Source organism: Adiantum capillus-veneris, chromosome 9 (assembly GCF_014529385.1).
Source record: "Adiantum capillus-veneris isolate H3 chromosome 9, ASM1452938v2, whole genome shotgun sequence".
Lineage (NCBI taxonomy): Eukaryota > Viridiplantae > Streptophyta > Polypodiopsida > Polypodiales > Pteridaceae > Adiantum > Adiantum capillus-veneris.
In genome coordinates this window covers 1,075,251-1,097,130 of record NC_140939.1, presented here as the reverse complement: position 1 = coordinate 1,097,130, position 21,880 = coordinate 1,075,251, and the positions used below count along the sequence as shown (strand labels likewise).

The 21,880-nt window shown below is 46.8% G+C and overlaps 1 protein-coding gene across 2 annotated transcripts in view; it reads right to left on the bottom strand.

The window, feature by feature from the left end:
- Positions 1 to 1,377: 1,377 nt before the first annotated feature.
- EYE (conserved oligomeric Golgi complex component-related / COG complex component-like protein) overlaps positions 1,378 to 21,880 on the bottom strand; it is a 77,267-nt gene continuing 56,764 nt past the window's right edge. The window contains exons 8-11 of one of the 2 annotated variants that reach the window (XR_015189075.1): positions 2,752 to 3,436; positions 2,298 to 2,651; positions 1,612 to 2,101; positions 1,378 to 1,489 (exon numbers count right to left, since the gene is read on the bottom strand). Coding sequence is in view for 1 of the 2 variants with exons in the window: in XM_086519385.1 (XP_086375511.1) it covers positions 1,823 to 2,101; positions 2,298 to 2,651; positions 2,752 to 3,436 (1,318 nt within the window). In the remaining variant the exon portion in view is untranslated. Of the gene's footprint in view, positions 2,102 to 2,297; positions 2,652 to 2,751; positions 3,437 to 21,880 lie in introns of both variants that reach the window. The other variant, XM_086519385.1, reaches the window with a different exon arrangement.

Sequence of the window (21,880 nt, the reverse complement as noted above, 5' to 3'; positions counted from 1 at the left end):
ATAGAAGGTGGTATGTTAAATAGGTGGACGACATACGTTGTGAGATTGCACTGGACACTTTGGTGGCCAAGTACAAGATCGGCACACAGTCCCTTCTCATGTCCTTCTAATACCATCGCTCTCAAATTGTTGCAGGCTACTCTAAGTGTATTCCTATTGATTAAGAGTCGGCAGGCCTGGAGACAAAGATCTCAACCTTGTGACATTGGTCACAATAAGAGAGCAATACAAGCTCTGTAACTTCGGCACGACATAGTGGACGAGACCACGGTGAATGAGCCATCACGGTTCTGTTTCTTAACCGTAAAAGTAAGGTAATGCAACAAAAGGAAAAGGAGATTGTCTGTAGAGAGCCAACTGGCCGAGTCCAAACCGTGCCAATGTCACGTGAATAAATTCCATTGGACGTAACTTCTTCTTTACTTGAAATCTATAGTCATGACTTCCATTGCAACGTTTCTTGCATTTTAAATCTTTTATTTCAATTGTGAGATGATTCTCACCATTTGGTTATATCTTTATTTCAATTGTAAGATGAAATTGTCTCGCTACCTCTCCCTTTGTTCGATGGAAGTGTGATTACTGCATATTTTGAACATATGCAAAGTTTGATGTATAATCTCTCTCTCTCTCTCTCTCTCTCTCTCTCTCTCACACACACACACACACACATTTCCATGGCACCACATTGAGAAGTACAAAGAATCATATTAACGCACATAGTTAGCATTTTGGAGAGTATTTATAAGTACAAATTTTGAAACAGTCAATGGACTAAAATAAAAATCCTAGAGATAAGGGATCAAAATGTCTTCTATATAAAAGTCATGTTCATGACCTTCAAATGAGGGTGGGGAGAGAGTGGTGCCCGATGGATTTAGCAAGCCCTTATGGGTCTCTTCACGTGCATTCTCCTGGAATACCTCTTGATCGGTATTTCTCGCTTTTTGGGGTGCTTCTGCCGTTGCTTAAGCCATATGCATACTTTGTTGACTGGGTTGGATTCTCGGTGCTGAGGACAGTGGAGAGCACGTACTTTCCTCATGTTTCACCAGATTCAAGTATAGCATGTACCCTTCTTCAAAACATCTCTTCGACAATCTCTTAAAGTTGCCCATGACTTGGATGAGCTCCCCTCTCTTCATTACGAGCTCTACGTTGACTGTATCTGATTTACCACTTTTGATATTTTCTATGGGCTTTCCTCGACTTGAGGCTACCCATCAATTAAATCCAACATTACTATTAAAAAAAAATTTCTCTCTCTCTCTCTCTCTCTCTCTCTCTCTCTCTCTCTCTCACACACACACACACACACACACACACACACACACACACACACACACATTTTAGGGGAAAGCAAAAAAAGTGTATTGGTTTCTGAAAAGAATGATATTTGCAATATAGAAATAGGTTGCAAGTCGGAAAGTTGGGGGGGAAAAAAGGAACTCTCTTCAATGGGTGAATTTGTATCTACCATTCGTGGTTCCTGCACAATGTTGTCGTCCCTATATCAGCCATTGTGTTTTCCCCCGCACATATGGTATTCCGGCATTCAAAGAGTACATTGGGCATGCCTATGCTTGAACACATGAGCTTAAGGTGGCATACCTAGTAAGATATTTACTGACCCGGTTTCCACAATGAAGTCTGGAACTAGAGATCATCTACGCTGTTTCGGCTTGCATTTTCCTCCTCGCACAGCAAAAAAACTTTTGGATCCATGGAAGCACGTAGGGGGAAGTTATCCGTATGGACTTCTACCTTCTGATAGGCATTTCTCCTCAAACCACAAAAATTCCAAAATGAACTGCATAAGGCATTAATCAGCTGAAATTCTCCGCATTTTACATATTAACTTCGCGGTTGCCGAGTCTAAATATTTGCTGGAGTCCAACTTGACAAATTCTGCTAGCTTCTCCTTCGGTACTTGAAGACATGCCTGGAATGTGGCTAAAACAAGAGGCACCTGCATTGATAATGCAGACAGCACTTTACTAAGGTAATCAATATCGGCGCTAAGCTGCTGGGCGCCTCGATCGCTCAAAAACTGAATGCCTCTTAGTTGATCAGTGTACAAGGAAGTTGCACCCTCAGCCACCTGCATAGAGTCAGTCGTCGTTACCACAGCACTCACCAAACAAAGTTCAGCAGAAGAGTTGTAATATTCATGATGAAACATTACACTACACCTATAAGGAACTAACCTCAACATCTCATTACGGTGAAGGGTATCTACAACAAAAGACCTATGTGACATTTTCATCAATGCTGGGGCGTTTTAAGTAGTGACAAACCTTGAACATCCACTCAGTTGCAAAGAACTGGCTGTCGTTGATACTATCCCCGGCTATATCCGAAGTCTGGCCACTTCCACCTCCACCGATCATTATGGGCTCCAGCTGTTGTGGCAAAGTCAACAGGTATTCCCCCATGCTGGTGACGTGTGGTGAAGCATAAGCACTAAAACTTGGAAGGTCAAATGCATTCTCTTCTTTTTCTGCACCCCAGACGGGCAAGAGGGCCACATTATTTAGTCTAGCCCTAACCTTAGCAATGAGAACATCGTACACTAGGTCATTGACTAAATCAATAAACAATGCTACTCTCCCAGATGTCTGGGCAAGTGCATGGAAGCCAGTATCATTTGCCTGCACATATGCAAGAAAAGAATTTAGACCTCATAAAGTAAAGCTTCCTTGAGTAGTTTGGCAGAAGCCGCACATTTCAGTTGCAACAAAAGAAGTGAACCTGTTCCAAGAGGGTGTTAAGTCTTCGAGCCTTGTCAGGCTTGTCAAATAGTCGGAGAACTGCCATGTCAAAAGATAAGGAGGCACCAGATCCTCGGGTAAATAAACCCACAGCTGCTGAACACTCACCATTGAAGGCAGTGGCCTGATTAATGTTTGCCAGTAGCGTTGAAAGACGCAAACGCTCACCTAGCCGCTTTAAAGTTGCACACAAAGTAGCTTCAAAAACAGATGTACGTGAACTCAAGCTTTCTGCAACAGCAAGGATCTGCAGTACACCCTGCACTATAGCCCACTCTTCTTCGTCTGACATCATATCAAGCACTGAAACCTCCTTGGCTGCCAATCCCTCCACATTGCCTTCTCTCTTGCTGCTGTCAGTAGCATGATCAACTGCACAAATCATGCGTAGGGACTTTAAAATCTCCTGAAGTTTTCCAATAAAAAGTCTCATAATTTCATCCAGTGTCTGCAGAAGTGCTTCGGCTTCAGAACCTCCAGTAAAATTCAGGCAGCGTTCAACAGCTGATTCCAATGACAAAGCTACAATAGGAATAGAAGCCTCCATCCGTCGAACTGTTTCACTCACTTCCACTCCGCGGGCTCCTACACTTCTAGAAACTGCACCACGAAAGTCTACTGACAACACTTGACCTGTCAATAGTTCCAGCTCAAGCTCACCATACCTGCCACAAAATACCCAAAATAGTTATGCCCTCGTTCAGGGCTCACTCCAAGTAGCCTTGAGTTCTTGGTACAACAACAATCAACTCACAAAAACCTTAACAGCCTCACAAACTTAAAACACAGAACTTCCAGATAATTGTCCTCTCTCCTCTTAGACAAGAACCCAAGCAAATATGAGAGAGAGAGAGAGAGAGAGAGAGCGAGAGAGAGAGAGAGAGAGAGAGAGAGAGAGAGAGAGAGAAATGAAATGAAATGAAATGATATATTAGCGTCTTCAAAAGGCCAAAATGACCTATGAGACCATCAGATACAAAGTGGTGAATCTAAAACAATGTCTGAAGTACAAGTACAAAAAGTACTGAATGTAAAAAATGAAAACTGAAAATGAAGTGTGAAGTGTGAAATGTGAAATGTGAAAATGTAGAATAGGCCCTCAATGATAATCTGGGTGTCGTGCTAGAATGCCTCTGATCCTCTGTTAGAGTCTCCGTCGATGGAGTGTGCTCCTGTGTCTCGGTCGTGGTCGTCTCGATCTCCCGAGCTCAGTCGCCCTGTCAATGAGGGTGCCTCGGGTATGAATGAGGGTACAACCCTGTGCTGGTGGTTGGTGTCCTGGCTCCCTCGATCCAGAAAAATCTGTGGTCTGTCTTTGTGACTGTCGTACTCCATGTCTCCTCAGCAGACTATCTCTATGTCGGTGTAGCTGAAGTAGATATAAGCCAAGGCATCTCTGATCCTGATACCTCATGACTCTATCTAGGGGTCCAAAACCCTCCCTGAATAAGCAATGGAAGCGCCCTCGTATCTCATAATACACAGTGCAGTGGCATATGTAGTGTAGCTCTGTCTCTGGCTCTCTACCGCATAGTTGGCATATCCTAGACTCCGGTGGTATCCCTCTGAATCTATCCATCTCAATCTCCAGCTGGTGTGAGGATGTGCGAATCTGACCAATAGCACATCGCAGACCATGAGACAAATGAGTGTCCATGTAGCTCGGACGAGTCACAAACCCATCTCCCGAAAGTTGGAGAAGATGCTCTTTGTAGAAAGCCATCTTCGTGCCCAACTCCTGCATCGGCTCTACCCATGTCCTCTTGGTGTCCAACTGTATAAGATCCTGACGAATGAGTCTAGTGATCTCCGTCCGTGTGACTGGCAGGGAGGGTGCATCCAGGGAATGCTGAAAGGGAGGCAATCTATCCATGCTGAGACCATGCCTTTGAAACCATGAGGTCATCTGTGCATACCAACATGATGTGTCTCCCTGCATCGCTAATTGTCTAGAGGACTCAAGAGCCAATCTAGTATATCTGCCTCTATGTGTATCCCATAGACTATGCATAAAGGACACTGATCTGGTAAGAGCCTCAATCTCTATGGGAGGGGCGGCCACCTCCGCTCGAATAATCGCATGTGGTATGCAGGCCTTGGCTCTAATCATCCAGGATATCATAAATACCAAGGGTCTCTCCATGTTCCTCCATCTGTCATGATTCACAGATGGTCCCCAAACCTGGACCCCATAAAGCATAGCTGAAGAAACCAAAGTATCAAAGAGCCATAGCTTTGTTCGTGGTTCTTGAAACTGAACCTGCGAACACATCCTCTCTAACCCTCCCAATGCCGCATAGGCTCTGGACAGTCTAGTCTCTGCTGCTCTCCTCAGAGTAAACCTCGGTCCCGTGAATACCACCCCCAGATATGTATATTCATCTGTGTACTCCACAGTGTCCTGACCATATACGAGTGTAGGTGCCGATCTCTTGACCCACTGTGGTGTGGTGTTAAACACCATAACCTTGGTTTTACCAAGGTTCACAGACAGTCCACTATCCTCTGCAAAGTTGTGCAATGCATCCAACTGTCTCTGCATACCCTCTGGCGACTCTGATATCAACACAATATCATCAACATATAATAATAAAGGGATCCATGTCCCTGCTAGCTGAGCGCCTCTGTCACCCTCTCTGTCAATGTAGTCAGAGACCTCATCTACATACATACCAAAAAGTGTAGGGGACAAAGGACACCCCTGTTTCACTCCAATAGTGGAATGAACAATGTCAGAAATCCCCTCAAGAGTGCGTACCTGGCCAGTCACTGAGCCGTATAAAGCCATGATCCCCCATATGATCTCTGTGGGTACTCCCAGCTTCAGTAGCCTGTGCATCAATCTGGCCCTCGGCACTGTGTCAAATGCTTTGCAGAAGTCCACAAAGCAACAATACATCCGTCTCCCATGTGCCCGACCCTCCTCAATAATGGCTCTAAGTGTAAGAATATGGTCCAAAGTGGAGAAACCCCTCCTGAATCCAGCCTGTCCTGCTGCTCGTATGCCCTCATTTTCTGCCCATTTACTCTGTTGCTGTTTAAGAATGGATGCATACAACCGTGCCAATGTGTGCCCTATCATAATAGTACGGTAGTTCCCTGGCACCGTGGGGTTCCCTGCCTTGAAGAGAGGTACAATAGTAGATAATCTCCAAGACTCGGGTAGTCCCTCACACATGACACGGTTAAACAACCGCGCAAGAACCTCTGACAGTAAATCTCTAGCATATATCAAGTGCTCTGCCACCAAACCATCATGATCATATGCTCTCTTAGTCCTCATCCTGTCAATGGCGTTCTTCACCATCTCAGTGGTAAAGAAGGTACTAGTGGCTGGACATGGCTCTAGAGGGTCTGGTAATGGTGGTTGCCCAGGTACTGTATATAATGATGTTGCATACTGACCCCAAATCTCGGGAGAAGTAATCACTGGAGGAGGTGAGTGCTCATGGAAGAGACGCTAGGCCTCACCTGAATCTCGACTCAAAAAGAGCTGATACAAATCACGTTCCATCTGGGCTAAAAAGGCCCGCTTCTTCCGTCGCACTGAACGCCGAAGGGCAATCCGAGACTGTCTATGTGTAATGACTCAAAGTATAAGCTCGCTCTGTATCTGAACTCTCATCTCTCTACACTCCTCATCATACCAACTATTTTGAGGCATGTTCCCAAAACGTCTTCTCTGATCTGGTTGAGTGTGTGGGTATGCCTCTGTTGCTGCCCCATGCAAGATCTCTGTCAATAAAGTGGTGATCTCCTCCACGGTATATACAGGCTCGGCTGCCCACATCCGTATGTAAATCTCCTCCACATAAACTGAGTCCGTCTCTGGTGTAAAAGTATACCATGTGTGTGCAATCCTCCGTGGTGTCTGAGAGGCACTATACTGGAAAGAGACTGAAAAAGTCAGAAGAGCATGGTCCACTGCTACTCCAACAGGTCTAGGACCCACACTGAGATCCTGAATATTAGAGATGAAACTCGATGAAGTCATGACATAATCCATTGTACTGGCCCCATGTCTGTGTGGAAAGCATGTGAATCCCCCAGACGAAGGAAAAATCTCTAGACCATTAAGTATGGCCAAACCATGCGTAGTCGTCATCTCCATGAGATATCTCCCATACTCTGTGTGCTCTCTATCCTGTGACTGTTTGTCAAGCCCCATCTCCGATATATCCATCTCTCTAAGCATCTCCTCCGAGGTATCATAAAATACCGTTTGGGAGTTGGCCGTCCTGGCATTAAAGCCTCCCAAGAGAATGATATCTCCATCTCTAGAGAACTCCCATATGTCATCATCAAGTATAGAGAAAGGGGATTGCCCTCTAGGTGAGGTATAGACTGATGTGCTAGGGGGAAAGTAACATATAGCAATGTATAAGAATCTGCCTGTCTCAGCTCTCAGTCTCACCCACATGTATCTCGCCTGGTCATCTCTCCGGACAATCTGTAATAGCGGCTGCAACTCCTCCTTGAATAAGACTGCCACCCTCCTGAACCTTGACTCCCATGCTGGGATCTAGCGTCTGGCCGACAAGCTGTCTCCCATAAATAACCAATCACACTTGGCATCAACTGTCCAGATTTCTGATGTGTCTCTAAGTAAAAAACAATGTCTCTATCTCTGAAGCTATCCTCAAAGGCACCCACATCCAGTCTATATGATCCATTACAATTCCATGCCGCCATCCGGAGTGTGGTCCCATATGTCTCGCACTGTCATGTTGTGCGTCTTTCCAAAACCACTACTTTCCCTCCTCTATAAAAGGCAATTTTTCCCTTCTCCCTTGCTGCCTTGATTTCTGGCATCAACTCTTGCATATGTGCTATTTGTGCTAAAGCAAGGTCATCCCCCATAAATATTCCAGTTTTCTTAAGTGCTGGTCTCTTCTTCAGGAATTCCTTCCTTGTTTCCAAAGTCGGGAAACGCAAAATAAGTGCTCTCTCTTTGACGTTTCCCTTCTCATCCACTCCCTTCTTTCCTACTCTCTAGGCACCTGTGTGCATAGGTTCGGGGATGCCCATGCGCTGCAGGAGTTCTTTCACTGCGTCTTCTACATTTTCGGTGTCTTTGATACCAGTAATACGCACACGGAGGGCTCTAGTCCTCCTCTTCTGTTCCTCCTCAATGGTCATATTGATGATGGTAGAAGTCTGTGCGGCTTCTGGCATCTGGGCCTTCCCTTTCTTTGCACCTTCAATCCATTTTTCTGCTTCGTCAACTTTCTCCTGTGTTTTAAAAAGGCGCTCCGCTCACGAGGAAGCCTCTTTCGAGTTTTGTTCTTTCCCTTCACGCAAAGTTTTCACCTGCTCCTTAATTTCTTCGAGCTCCTTTAACATCGAGGGCTGATTTCCCCCCTCCGTTTTGGGCATGATTTTGCAAGCTGCAAGTTCCCCTTTAAGCTCTTCAATCACTGCATCTTTTTCCTTCATGCACTTTTCCACATTGGTTTTCCAAGATTCAAAGCTTGCAATTGCCTCATCCAACTTTTTCTGCATAATACATTCCATTACATTCACTTCTGCCCGCATTAGAGCCTGCATCTCCCCTTTCACAGATAGATACATCTCATCATGCTTACCAAGCATCGCTTTATCCAATTCTTTCCTCATATCTGCATACATAGAATTCTTATAACTCTCTGCGTTTGCGTACATCTCTTTCATGATGTCATCTCTCATAAAGCTGAGCTCCGATTTAATCATCACTTGAGCCCTCTCCATCATTAAATCATCTTGGACTCTGACCGTTTTCCCTGCCCGCAGAGAGCTTGGCGAGAGTATACTATCTCTGTTCCTCCACTTGAATGTCACTTTCATTTTTTGTGGGGTGGTGAAGCCACTTGTATCACCATCCTCGACTGGTTAGTCCATCCGAGAGAGAAGAACAAAGCGAGCACTGAGTCAAGGCCCTCACCAGCAGAGGTCTCGCCTTCGCCCTGGTTGGCCTCGCCCTGGTCACCAAGCCCTCGCCCTCGTCCTGGCTGACTGCTCTCGTCCTTGCCCTCGCCCTGGCTGGCTGGTCTCGTCCTCGTCCTCGCCCTCGCCCTGGCTCGACCTGGCTGGTCTCTGCCCTCTCCCTCGCCCTGGCTGGCTGCCTTCTCCCTGGCTGACTCGTCCTGGCTGGCTCGTCGTCGCCCTTGGCTCTTCTCGCCCTTGCCCTTGGTAGGTAGCTCGCCTCGCCCTTGGCAGGCAGCTCACCCTCGTCCTTCAGAGGTCAGGGCCCTCGCCCTCGCCCTTGGCAGGCAGCTCGCCCTCGACACAGGACCAGGAGCTCGTCCTCGACCAAGAGCTCGCCCAGGACCAGCAGCTCGCCCCTTTCAAGAGATCCCAACCAGCCCTTTCAAGGACCCCCCATACCGTTGCCGATGTGGTCGAACTAGTCACAGAAGCTACACACAAAGGAAGTAGAGATATTAATTTTTTTTTCGGATAATGGCTGTCAAAAAGTTGGAAGATAGTGGGACAACCCCGGTCCTCAACACTAAGTAACACCATGCATTTAATGAGGACAGTGAGGGGATCAATAGTAGGGGTTCACGGGCGGAATCTCGAGACCCAGGTAGCACAAAAATCAAGGCACTACGGAAACTATGCCACCCCCCTGTCACCCGGATTTGAGCCCACAACCTCATGCCCCAGGTTTCGCGTCGCATAGGTTAACTACCTCACCCGTGCGCACATCATGTACACTCCCCCTTTTTTATGATGTTATATTGTAAGCCAACATGCGCTGCCCAGATTTTTGGGGTTGATTTGCACCCCATTTTAGTTTTAGCATGACACCTGCGGCTGCGATTACCCCAGTTTTCGTGTGTGGACTTGGATCCCCTCACCCCCCTTCAATAAAATTAAAAATGCTCAGTGTAGCTTAGTCCTGAGGGTGGGACAAGAAAGATAATACATTATTTCTTTCAGAGTTAAAACAACGGAGACTATGAGGCCATAATGCTGAACTGCATAGTAGATACAAAATCTTTGCCAGAAGATGGCAACAAAATGGTCCCAAAAAGGTCACTCGAAAGGTCTCATTCATGGTTTGGAAGCGTGCTCGCTCCTGCTGTAGCCCTCCATTGCCCCCCTTCTCTCCTAGCTCTTGCTCTAGCGCCGCCCCCCGCCCCCCCCCCCCCCCCCCCCACACACCCCTTTTCTTCACACCCCTGCCCTGCCCTTTGCCTCCATACTCCCCGAGTTCTCCTTCGCGTTCCTGGCCCCTGCACTCACTATTGCGGCACTTGCCTCTCTCCCTGCCCGCATCCCCCTCTTCCCAAATCCCCGAGGCTACACCACTTGCTACTAGGCTGACGAAGCAAGGTTGACACGTACGCTCACGTACCATCAGTACACGTACGCAGATGTGCAGTACTAATGTAACTACAAAAATTATAACATATTGTGGATGTAGAGTACAATAACAGATAGAAGACTTGTTATTTTAGCCTAAAGTCTAGTCTTGAAAGAATAAACATGAAGGAAAAGAGCTTAATGAGATAACAAGCTAAAAAGGATGGAGCTTAAACACATGAAAAATGGCCAAAAATGCAGCCTACAATGTGAAAAATGGTCATTGTGGCCACTCAACAAAGGCCTCAACCTCACCTAAAAACTGCCGAGAACGAAGCCTGAACAAAACGTACTAGTTTATGGTACAGAACAAAATGTACAAGTTGTCCTGTTGTCATGTTGTCGCACGTTTACTATGTGAAATATAAATGTTCACCTCACTTTTTATGCATTTTGTTATGCAAGACCAAATGCTACAATGTACATAGGGTCATATGTGAGAACAATTGCCACACTAACACGGTTGCAATTGTGTACATACCTTGCCGGGGAGACGAGACCCTCGACGTGGTACTGTTGCACGATTTTTCACATTAATGCATGCTTAACTTGGTTTAGAAATCGCATATGTCAAGTGCATGGAGATGGCATAGTCGTTTTGCCATGAAAGTCCAATGCGGGCGATCTCAGCCAAAAATAGCAGGCTTCATGCGTGGCCATAAAACATGTGTCCAAAGTGCTTGACTGTGACGCCCTCGTTCGGGGCGTCGCGGAAAAGGGGCCACGCCGGCTCACCTGCGATGCAAACGGGACCTGCAGGCAAGCAAACGCATACACAAGAACGCAACTTGAAAACTGAACGCAAGAGGGACACGAGAAAGTTGGAAAATGAGGTTCAGTGTGTAATTTGAGTCCAAAGGAACTTCTCCACAAATTTAGAGATTTTTCCCAGCTTGTTTGGATTTTCTGCAAAAACAAAAAAAGAGGCATTTTATGAGCTGAAAAAGGCTAAAAATGGCCATACAATGGTCAAAAGTAACCCAGAATTAGCATAAAATAGCTCAAAATGCCACATCATCGACAGTGCCATCTTTGTCCCACCGTTTTCTATAGTAGCAAAGCAGCCCAGCGTTTTCAGGTTTTGACACATCTTCCTCGTCGGAGATTGCTTGGATCTACAGATGCTATCTATCCTCCTGCGGCCCGGACCTTTGCCAGCCTCTTGAGCCTCTTCTCGGCCATTACCTCGCCGCATCAAGTGCTTCCATTGTTGTCCATCATTGGCTCCATCATCATCTACGTTTTCAGCCCTGCTTTGTGCGACAGATCAAGTGCATTCTTGTAGCCAGATCTGCGTTTCTGTCGCGAGCTTTTAGTCCTTCATTCCTTTCACATCAAGAGCCCAAATCAGCCCCAGATCTACCCCTTGGTGGCCCTCGGCAACCCCACATCGAGACGGATCCAAAGGTGCATTAACTCAACCTTGGAGGTGCTTAATTTTGAAGAGTTATCGCAGCGACATTCCCCATTTGAGTCAGTAGAGTCTGCTTTGAGGTATTGCATGTGTATACATTCCATTTGCGCAATCAAAAGCAAATACCACATCCGCAACAGTGTAGGGGCCTTGAGAGGGTTGGTTGGGACGTCTCTCTCTCTCTCTCTCTCTCTCTCTCTCTCTCTCCAAGGAAATAAAAGGAACCATCATTCATGCTAAGTAGCACACATTCAAGCAAGGAAAGAAGTAAACCTTTGTAAAGTGTAAAGTCTAAATCTTGTCACCATTTCAATTTTGACATTGGTATCAAAGCATTGTGATTTTGCACTTATCCGCTAATCTTTGAAAATAAAAATCTCTCTAGTGTTTGAGTGTGTGTTCTAGCGTATCGCACAAGGCCATTTCTCTCACTCAAGGAACTACATGACCTACCATCCACGTATGACCATGCGCCTTGAGCGTAGGAAATGCAAACATTGTATGCCCGGGGGGTTTGGTTGTGGTGTGCTTGCAAGAGGGTAGTTGACTTAGTGTGCGCGCTCAACCACCTCGACATAACGAAATCCTAGCATGGATATTTGCAATCATAACTTCTTTGACATGAAAGATCGCATCATTGAAGACATGCATTGGAAACATGAAGATGTTGATTGCCTTAGCAGCATATGGCGACAAAGGAAGGCACCATCGAAATCGGCCTATTAGCTTTGGAGTCTTGGCATTGTTCGAATAATGATCTCTCCATCTGCTTGGAGAATTCCATCATTCCAAAAGATCCATTGCATCGTCATTGATCTATACACATCTTTGGAAGCACACCTGGTCCACACCATCTGCACCTTCTTAACAATCGGTAGCCATCAATCCGGAGCCCAAGCCTTCCAATCCAAGGCAACCACTGTGAGAGTTTGCAAGCACCATGAGCCTACATTCGTAGTCCTATCCATTGCAGAGATGACAATTCATCTAGAGCTTCCATCATATGGCAATCTAGTCGCAGCCCCAAGAGGAGCCTCTATCTTTGAGGAGTTATTTGGCGGTTTTATGAGACATCATACATAGGACTTGCCATGGTTTGTGGACATTCCAAAGGACATATCCATCTTCATCTCCCATTCGGCGTTGCTCTCACCAATCTTCCCGCATAGGGGCAGCATAGGCTGGCCGGTAACCTTCATGGGCATCAACGTTTTCATATCCAGCCATTCGCTCTACAGGCATCCATACGGTTTACAGTTTGATTCACACCATCCAAGTTGGGGTAGCAAAGGCTGTCACAAAGTGATGAAGAGAAATGGCCGAGTGGACAAGATGAATTGAAACCCAAAGAACTCAACCCAAAAAGTATGGCTAGGGTTAGGGTTTTTATTAAAAACTTACCCTACCCAACTTATGGAGCATCGGCCAAGGGGCATAAACCCAATTAATCAAAAGCTTGACCTCTGGACTGAAAATCTGTAAGTCGCACAGACTGCTGACGTAGTACTACTATACGGAATTCCGTGATTTGCACTGACAGTACCTGATGCTTTTGAGGCTCTCCTTTTGTATGTTTAGAAGTGCCCAGACGACCACTTCTCGCGACGACCACTTCTCGCAGAGCATTTAGACGTAGAGTCTTGGAGAGAGTTGGACCCTCGGGAGTTGAAACTTTGCGAAGCAACAATAAAAAAATACCGAAAGGGGAGCCACTCTTTGGGGCCAGTGCGTCTTGGCTCGGAACTCCGTCGTGCCCTACCATGTCGACTCTTCTTCTATGTCTCTATTCAAGTTCGGTTCAGTTATTTGCAGTTCTTGTTCGTGTTTTGCTAGTGATTTCTCACTTGAAGTATCCAAGCATGTAATAGTAGTATCAATGCTCAGAACAATTCTTGTTCTATGGAGGATCCGATCCTTTTTGTAGCACACATGGGTTCTTACGGAGAATCCGACAGAGACAACACCCCTACGATTGTTGGTTGCCAAGGAGATGAAGAAAAGTTGAAACCCAGTATGGAAATTGAAGAAACCAACGGAGATTTTGGCAAAGTTCCAGTGGGGAATCTTGCCAAAGCGGAGTACAAACATCAACTGTAGGTCGACAAGTGTGTGAAAGATTGATCAAGTACTCTAGAGACCCGAAATACGTGAATCACCTAAACAATTACCCAATTGATGTGATTCACTCGAGATGGCAAGAGGCCGTCGATTCTTGCCGATGATGTCGACGACGATGAGGACGATGTTGAGACGGGCTGAAATCTGAAAATGCTAAGGGCTGAAATCTGAAAATCTTTATCTGCTGAATTCTGACTCTATGTCGATGACGACGACAATGACGACGATGCAATGACAACGCGCTGAAAACGCAGATGCTGAAATCTGTGTTTTCCGGGTTGAATCTGCAAACTGCGCGGGATCTAACCGTGCAGCGAGGATCTACTGCTGGAAGGTGAGATCTATGAGGTTTGGGACTTGTTCTGCTGTGTCTATATGCTGAAAACTGAAAACGTTGATGCTTCTAACTGTTCGGTCACGAAGGATCTACAAAACACTAGGATGGTATGCTGATCCAAAAACGCTAGGGCTGAAAATGGGTCCTGCTGCAAAAACGTTGTGAATCTGCTGTTGCAAACCACTAACGCTAGGGCTGATCTGTCCTTTGTTGTCGCCAGGCTGATGCAGATGCAAAAACGCTGGCTGATCTGGGTTCTTGATCCAAAAACGCTAGAGAATCTTAGGGGTCCTGCTGAGAAGTTGCATGTGAGCAAGCGCTCCTGCTGCCTCTTCTGCCAGAAAGTGCTAGCGCTAGGTTTCTATATATACAAACTTATGAAATTTGCCCTGCCTAGTTTCCAACATAAGTCACTTAAAAATAATAAGTGAAAAATGTCCAAAATAGGGAAAATAGGTCTATGCATTGTAAAAATGCTCCTGATGGGTCACGATGGAAATCTGATGATCATGCTGTGTGCAACCAGAGGATATGCATCTAATCTAAGTGTCTGGACATGCACGGTCTGCGAGCAGACTCACAAAAGTGCCAGAACACTTTCTAATCTAACTGAACTGAACCCATGTCATGAAGTAGATTGTCCACGTACACATAGAGTTAGATGTGTCACGTGACATCCCCTCCTTTTCAAAGTGAGATATTGGTACCGAACTGTATGGCGTCGAGGGAGATCGCCAATAGGGTCTGGATGAATCCTGGCAAGGACTCTTCGCCGGCCCACTCTGATGTGTGGGTCATGCGATACTTGAACTTCATAAAGGTCTGCAATGCCTTCTTCTTTGGGCCGCGCCGAAAGCGACACAAAGTCTTGTGTGGCTCCTTCACTGCTTCAACTTCGTCAATAACCATGCGTCTACCTTCTTCAAGAAAGGGTGAAAATTCCTGAAACCACTTCCAACACAAAAACATGAACATACCCATTCCATATAAAGTGACTGGAAAAATTCTTGTCTTCTCTAAAGACTGTGCATGCAATGTAGATGAACATAGAGACGGAGTGCCAAATCGTTCATCAAACACACGCAAACAATGGAATCAAAACTTGTCTTTCTGATCTAATCTATCAACTGTGGCAAATCACAATGGAAATGCCCATGCTTGATGCTCCATCTTTCTTGTGCTCTTTCTGACACTGTGTCATGCCAAGGAAGAGACATGGAATGTGACTTCCTTGAATGCAAACATTTCATCCTTTCATGAGTAATCCGCATACATCCGTGCTCATTCATGGGTAAATCGTGCTCATCGTACAATATGGCATGCCTATGAAAAGGGATCACATAAGGACGGTGACTAAAATACAGGAAAGCATCACGAATGAAACACTCGAACAATGCGTGTTGACTAATCATTCGAATACATAGTACTTCCTGTGGGGGTTCTTTGGACCTAGGCTCGAGAGCCAAGATCGGTTCTTCATGTTTGATCGAATCTTCTTGTGGGGGTTCTGTGGACCTCGACTCGAGAGCCAAGATCGGTTCTTTGTGATTGATCGAATCTGCAATGAGGTTAGCTTTACTAGAAAAAGCATCAACTAAACGATCATCCTTGTGAACAATCACATCATCTTTATGCAAATAATCATGCTTGTGAGAAATCACATCTTGATCATGCAAATCATCATGCTTGTCATTGTCATGCAATTCTTCATGCTTATCATCATACAAATCCTGTGTGTCATGCTTTAGAGAAGAAGAGACTGAGAGAGTCTCCTTTTCCCGAATCGCTTGCATTTGTGCTTAAACTTGAGAAAAGAGTCGCAACATCTCTCGCATTCTTGCTTTGTTCTCGCGATCAAATTTTGCTTCTCTTTCTTCACTATGGCTGCCATTCTGTCTTCGTATTTACGCTCTATGGCTGCCATTATTTCGTCGCTTTCTAACTTCCTGTCCATCATCCTCTTCTCGAAAGCCTCCATAGGAGTTAGTGCAATCCTTGGCGTAGATGGAGAAGGGGGAGGGTCAAAAAAACCTCCTCCAACGTAAGGTGCAGCGGAAGTGAATGTTGAACTTTGCTCAAGATGAGTGCTCCGAACTGTGCTCAAGGTTCCTTTTACTGACGGAAGGGAGAGCCTTCCGTTCCTTTAGTGAGAGAGTGCAATGGTCACAAACAAAGTGGTGAACACTGTGAATGAAGATACATGAGACTAAGAGATAGAGAGAGAAGAATACGACACCGGGAAGTTGTCAAACCCTCCTTTGAAGGCCCCACTCTCTATGGCGAGAGCGGTCTACTATTGATTGCACAAATCTCTACAATGCTTTGGACTTGCCGAAGATGTCGACGATGATGAGGACGATATTGAGACGGGCTGAAATCTGAAAATGCTAAGGGCTGAAATCTGCAAATCTTTATCTGCTGAATTCTGACTCTACGTCGATGACGACGATGCAACGACGACGCGCTGAAAACGCAGATGCTGAAATCTGCGTTTTCCGGGCTGAATTTGCAAACTGCGCGGGATCTGACCGTGCGGCAAGGATCTGCTGCGGGAAGGTGAGATCTACGAGGTTTGGGACTTGTTCTGCTGTGTCTATATACTGAAAACTGAAAACGTTGATGCTTCTAACTAGTTCGTCGCGAAGGATTTGCAAAACGCTAGGATGGTATGCTGATCCAAAAACGCTAGGGCTGAAAATGGGTCCTGCTGCAAAACCGTTGTGAATCTGCTGGTGCAAACCACTAATGCTAGGGCTGATCTATCCTTAGCTATCGCTAGGCTGATGCAAATGCAAAAACGCTGGCTGATCTGGGTTCTTGATCCAAAAACGCTAGCTCATCTGCTGTGACGCAAAAACGCTAGAGAATCTTGGGGGTCCTACTGAGAAGTTGCCTGTGAGCAAGCGCTCCTGCTGCCTCTTCTGCCAGAAAGTGCTAGAGCTAGGTTTCTATATATACAAACTTATGAAACTTGCCCTACCTAGTTTCCAATAAAAGTCACGTAAAAATAATAAGTGAAAAATATCAAAAATAGGGAAATAGGTCTATACACTATAAAAATGCTCCTGATGGGTTCTGATGAAAATCTGATGATCATGCTGTATGCAACCAGAGGATATGCATCTAATTTAAGTGTCTGGACACGCACGGTCTACAAGAAGACTCACAAAAGTGCCTGAACACTTCCTAATCTAACTGAACTGAACCCATGTCATGAAGTAGCTTGTCCACGTACACATGGGGTTAGATGTGTCACGTGACAGACATGTTGGATGACTACTGCGAGAGGTTTTAAGATACCTATTTGCCATTGTCCTCGTTTCGGAGGGTCACTTTGAGGGACCGGATTGAGCGGTTCAACTATGGATTGCAAAAAAAAAAATTGGACAGTATTGTCTACAACAAAAGTTTGACTCTAATCAAAGACTTTGGGACATGCCAGGCAAGGTTTTGGTATGCATGCCGGCTCATATTAATGATCTATGGACAAGCCAGTGTCCACCTCAACAAGGCAAGAGTCTTCCGGTGAAGAGAAAGAACCAAGGGAACCGGATGAAAGTTCATCAGATGATTCTCGAGAAGTAAGGGAATGAGATGATAGTGCATCCGAGGGTTTTGACAAAGCAAGGGAATCAGTTCATGGTTCATCAGAGAATTCCGACGATTCATATTGAGGTGCCTATGAACAGGGGAGGCCAGTGAGGCTACCAACAGATCACATGGCACAAGAAAAGAACAAAAAGGTAAGCTATGTCCACCGGATAATTTGGTCAAGGGTACTTTTTGCCCCACGATGCAAAGTAGATGGAGGAGGAGAACATTGCAAATTCTCTTCAGAGAGAGCCATACCTTGAAGCTTTTGGAATATTAGCAATGTCTATGCCAAAAGTTACCGATCAGCAGGTCGAATCTGGTGTGGTGCAAACTGCACAAGAGGGGAGCCACTCCGCTTCTTTGTCACAGATCGCCTAGATTGAATAAAGTCACTAATTTCTCTTCAAGATTTTAGGAATACTGACAGGCTAACAGTATTTTGCAGGATAAGTTTATGAATTGTGTACATTAAATTGGAAATTTCCTTGATTGAATTGAGGGTGTGTGCTCTTTCATGTGTGTATTATACGCAGGACATGCATGTCCAGGCACATTAATGTAGTTGCATACCCTTTGATTGCACAAGAGCACGACTCTTGTCCACTAGGTGTAGGCATTGGGGAGTGTTCCCATTAGTACCAAGTCTAGGCATAGTCTGCATAAGAGCAGCCTCTTAGTAATAATTCTCCAGATTATTAATAAGTGACATTTTGCAAGATCGTGGAGCCTAAATAAGCATTGTTCGACCCAGCGTTATGTTGCTAAAGTGAACCTATGGGGTCACTTCAGGCCAAGAAGAGAAAGCACCAGTTAGCACCCTCAAGTACCAGCAGCACCTCAACCAGCACTCCAGCGTTTTTCATGCCTCTTCTTTAGCGTTTCAGTACCTCAACTCCAGCGTTCTGCAGATCCTCAGCCATCAGCCTTGCGTTTGCAGAAGCCATCTTCTTGGCTGCCCATCTCTGGGCAGCAGTACCGCCGTCCATCAGTATCTACAGCCAGTGTTTTTCAGTCAGCATTCCAGCGTTTTCAGCATTCCATCATCAGCGTTTTCAGCCGCCAAGCATCAGCCTTTCCAGCATTCCAGACTTAAGCCCTATCGCCAGCTAGTTGCAGTTTCCAGCCAAGGTCATTAGCGTTTTCAGATTTCAGCCTTTAGCCTCGCAATACCAAGCATTCACCACCAATACCATCAGCATCCCAGCATCTAGTACCATTGTACCAACATTTTTGCAATCTAAAGTAAATACCTCTCTAGCGATAGAGGAGGGGGGCCCTTGGAGGGGGGTTTGGGACCCTCTCTGTCACTCACAGCACTTTCACTCACGGTTTTCATTCTCTTTTTCGCTCTATAGTACAATTCTCATGAAGTAATAAGGGTGGCCCTTCAGTATAGGGAACCTCGAGTACGCACTGAGCACTCATCCTCAGCATTCACCATCAATCACTTCCATTGCACCTAACAAAGGAGGGGATGTCACGTGCCTCTCTCCACCACGCGGACATGCTTCATCGACTCCCAAAGCCAATTATGTATCTGTCACAAATTGTTGACGTGTCAAGCCACTGAAGAACGAAGCCAACCTTCAGATCCCGGCTAAGGGGCCTAAACCCTAAAAAGAAGCAACAGAAGAAGTAAAAGTTCCATCAACTTTTGGGACCCCGTCCGATGGGGCCCAGAGGACATAAAGGCATTAAAATAAAGCTAGACCCACACACACACACACACAAAAAGAATAGTGTAAAAGCTCATGACGTGGCAGCCTGTACAGATCTCCGGATTTAGCGTTCACTGGATGACGTGGCAACATGTACAGATTCCCGCTTTTTGCGTTGGCTTGCTGACGTGGCAGCCTGTACGGATTTCCGTGATTTACGCTGGCAGCTTTTGAGCACCTTTTTTTGGACTAGATGCTTTTGAGTTAATTGCTTTTCATGTAGCTGCTTTTGAAGCCAAGGGCCTTTAAATATGTGCAAAGGACTCATTCTCTGGCACACTTCAGTGAGAAGGTGCAGAGCGCCAGTACCGGCATTGTAATGAGTTCAAGTAATATAAAGAAACACCGAAAGGGGCGCCAAGGTTTGGAGCTAGTACTCTCTGGGGTGGAATTCCGCCATTCCATGTTGCGTGTGCTCTCTCTCTTTCAATTTAGTTGTTATTGAAGTGCTAAAAGCCTGTTCAGTCTGTTCTTTTCTATTGGCACGTGGTGACCATCTTGTGACAGTGGTACCAAAGCATCACATGTGTGCTTTTCTGAAAGCACGCCAATCTTGCAAAAGAGCAGACAGAGCAAACCGGCGCTTCCAAAGGCTACTGGAATTTTATTTGGAGAATCTTTGTGCTCTGATCCCGGACATATTACCGACTCCCACCCATACTTCATCCCGTATCGGGCGCGCTCCCGTCTTCACCGCTTTATCTTACAGGGCATAAGCCATAAAAAACCCAAGACATGTGTTCATGGATTCAACACAATATTTGCAGTTTCTTCTCGACACGCTTCGCGACATTCTTTCGCGGTATCCTCCGCAGAATTTTCCGATGCTGCAAAGTTTTCAACAATTTTTGAATTACATGTTACCCACTTCCACCCATATTTCATCCTGTATCGAGCGAGCTCCCGTCTTCACCGCTCTATCTTACAGGGCATAAGCCATAAAAAACCCAAGACATGGCGTTCATGGATTCGGCAGAATATTTGCAGTTTCTTCTCGACACGCTTCGCGACATTCTTTCGCGGCATCCTCCGCAAAATCTTTCACGCTCGCTATTGTTGCTCCCCCTCCCCCCCGCTGCCCTTGCGCTGCCTCCACCCTCGCCTATCCCTGCACGCTGCCCCCCATCCCCCGCCGCTCCTGAGCGCTGCCCCACAGCCGCCCGCTGCCTCCCCTCCCGGTTTCGCGCTGCCCCGCGGGCTGCCAGCTGCCTTACCCCCCCCCCCCCACCCTTCCTACGCACATTATCCCTCTGCTCCACCCCCCCCAACCCTTCCTGCACATTGGCTCGTGTAGCACTGTTCTTTTTGGGCAAGTGCTCGGCGCTCGTCTGCAGTCTCTCTCCACCGCTCGTTTGTTTCGCCACAGCAGTAGACACAGATGGAGGCTCCAGCTCCGCCTCAGAGGGACTCGCCCGAAGCCCCCTCGCTAGACTCCGCTGAGCCCACCATTCGACTTGCTCTCGCCGACAGAGCAAGCGAGCCTTGCCGCAGAGGTAGAGCGGTTGCAGGCGACTTCTGTCATCTGCAAAATTCTCGGCACCCGACCTAGCAGAGGAGAGCTGCGTGACCTTCTCCAGGCCCGCCTTCTCGCAGAGGTGGGCAAGATCCTGGACGTGCAGATACTCGGACGAGGCTACTACCAGATCGAGCTTGAGACCTCTGAGATGGCGTCCAAGGTCATCGCCATGAGTCCACTGACCAACCGAGCAGTACGTGCCCACTTTTGACAGTGGAGACATGGTTTTGACCCTGCTTCGGATGTTCTAGTAGAGGAGGCAGACATCCCCATCTCAATCTGCTTTCTAGGTTTGCGGAGGGAGTATCTACCACTTTTGTCCACGATCAGTTCAGCCATTGGGACTGTCCTGGAGACACCTCGCACGGCAGCCTCAGTAGCTACCAAGGTAGCTGGCATTCCCTCAGTTCGCGTTTTGGTCAGAGACACTCACGCGCTCCTGAAGGTTATTCTTCTGCCTCGGGTGAGTGGGGTTTGGTTTAGACAGAGTGTGGAGTATTCGGGCCTCCCGAACTAGTGCTTCATTTGTCGACAGATGGGCCATCTAACAAAGGCCTGTCCACAGAGGAGGCCTAGACCTACACCACAGCCTTAGCCCCAGCCTGCAAGGGCTAGCCAGCAGACACAGACAGAGACACAGCGCACAGATGCAGAGCCACCCTCTGGGCCTGGGGCTCCAACGGAGGAGGGATGGCAACAGGCCCATGGTAGACGATGTAAGGGGCCACAGCGTCAGCCTGGCACTCAGAGTGGTCCTCAGGCACCTACTCAGCAACAGTGGGTTCCTACGGGGAACCGGTTTGGTCCTCTTGAGCAGGATGAGGTCCCTGCTCCAGCCCCCTCCCTAGCTTCACCTTCGACAGCCCCTTCCCCCCCCAAGAGTTCCCCCCTCCTCCTCATCCTCCCCCCCGCCTCCTGCTCCCGCCGCCTCTTCCTCCCGCCCCTCTACCTCTGCCGCTCCCTCCCACCCCTCTTCTCCACCACTTCCCCCAGCTCCTTCTCCCCCCCCCTTCTGCTTCAGTTCCACAGTCGACCCAGGGGGAAGGGCCTTCTCGATCTCTTGGC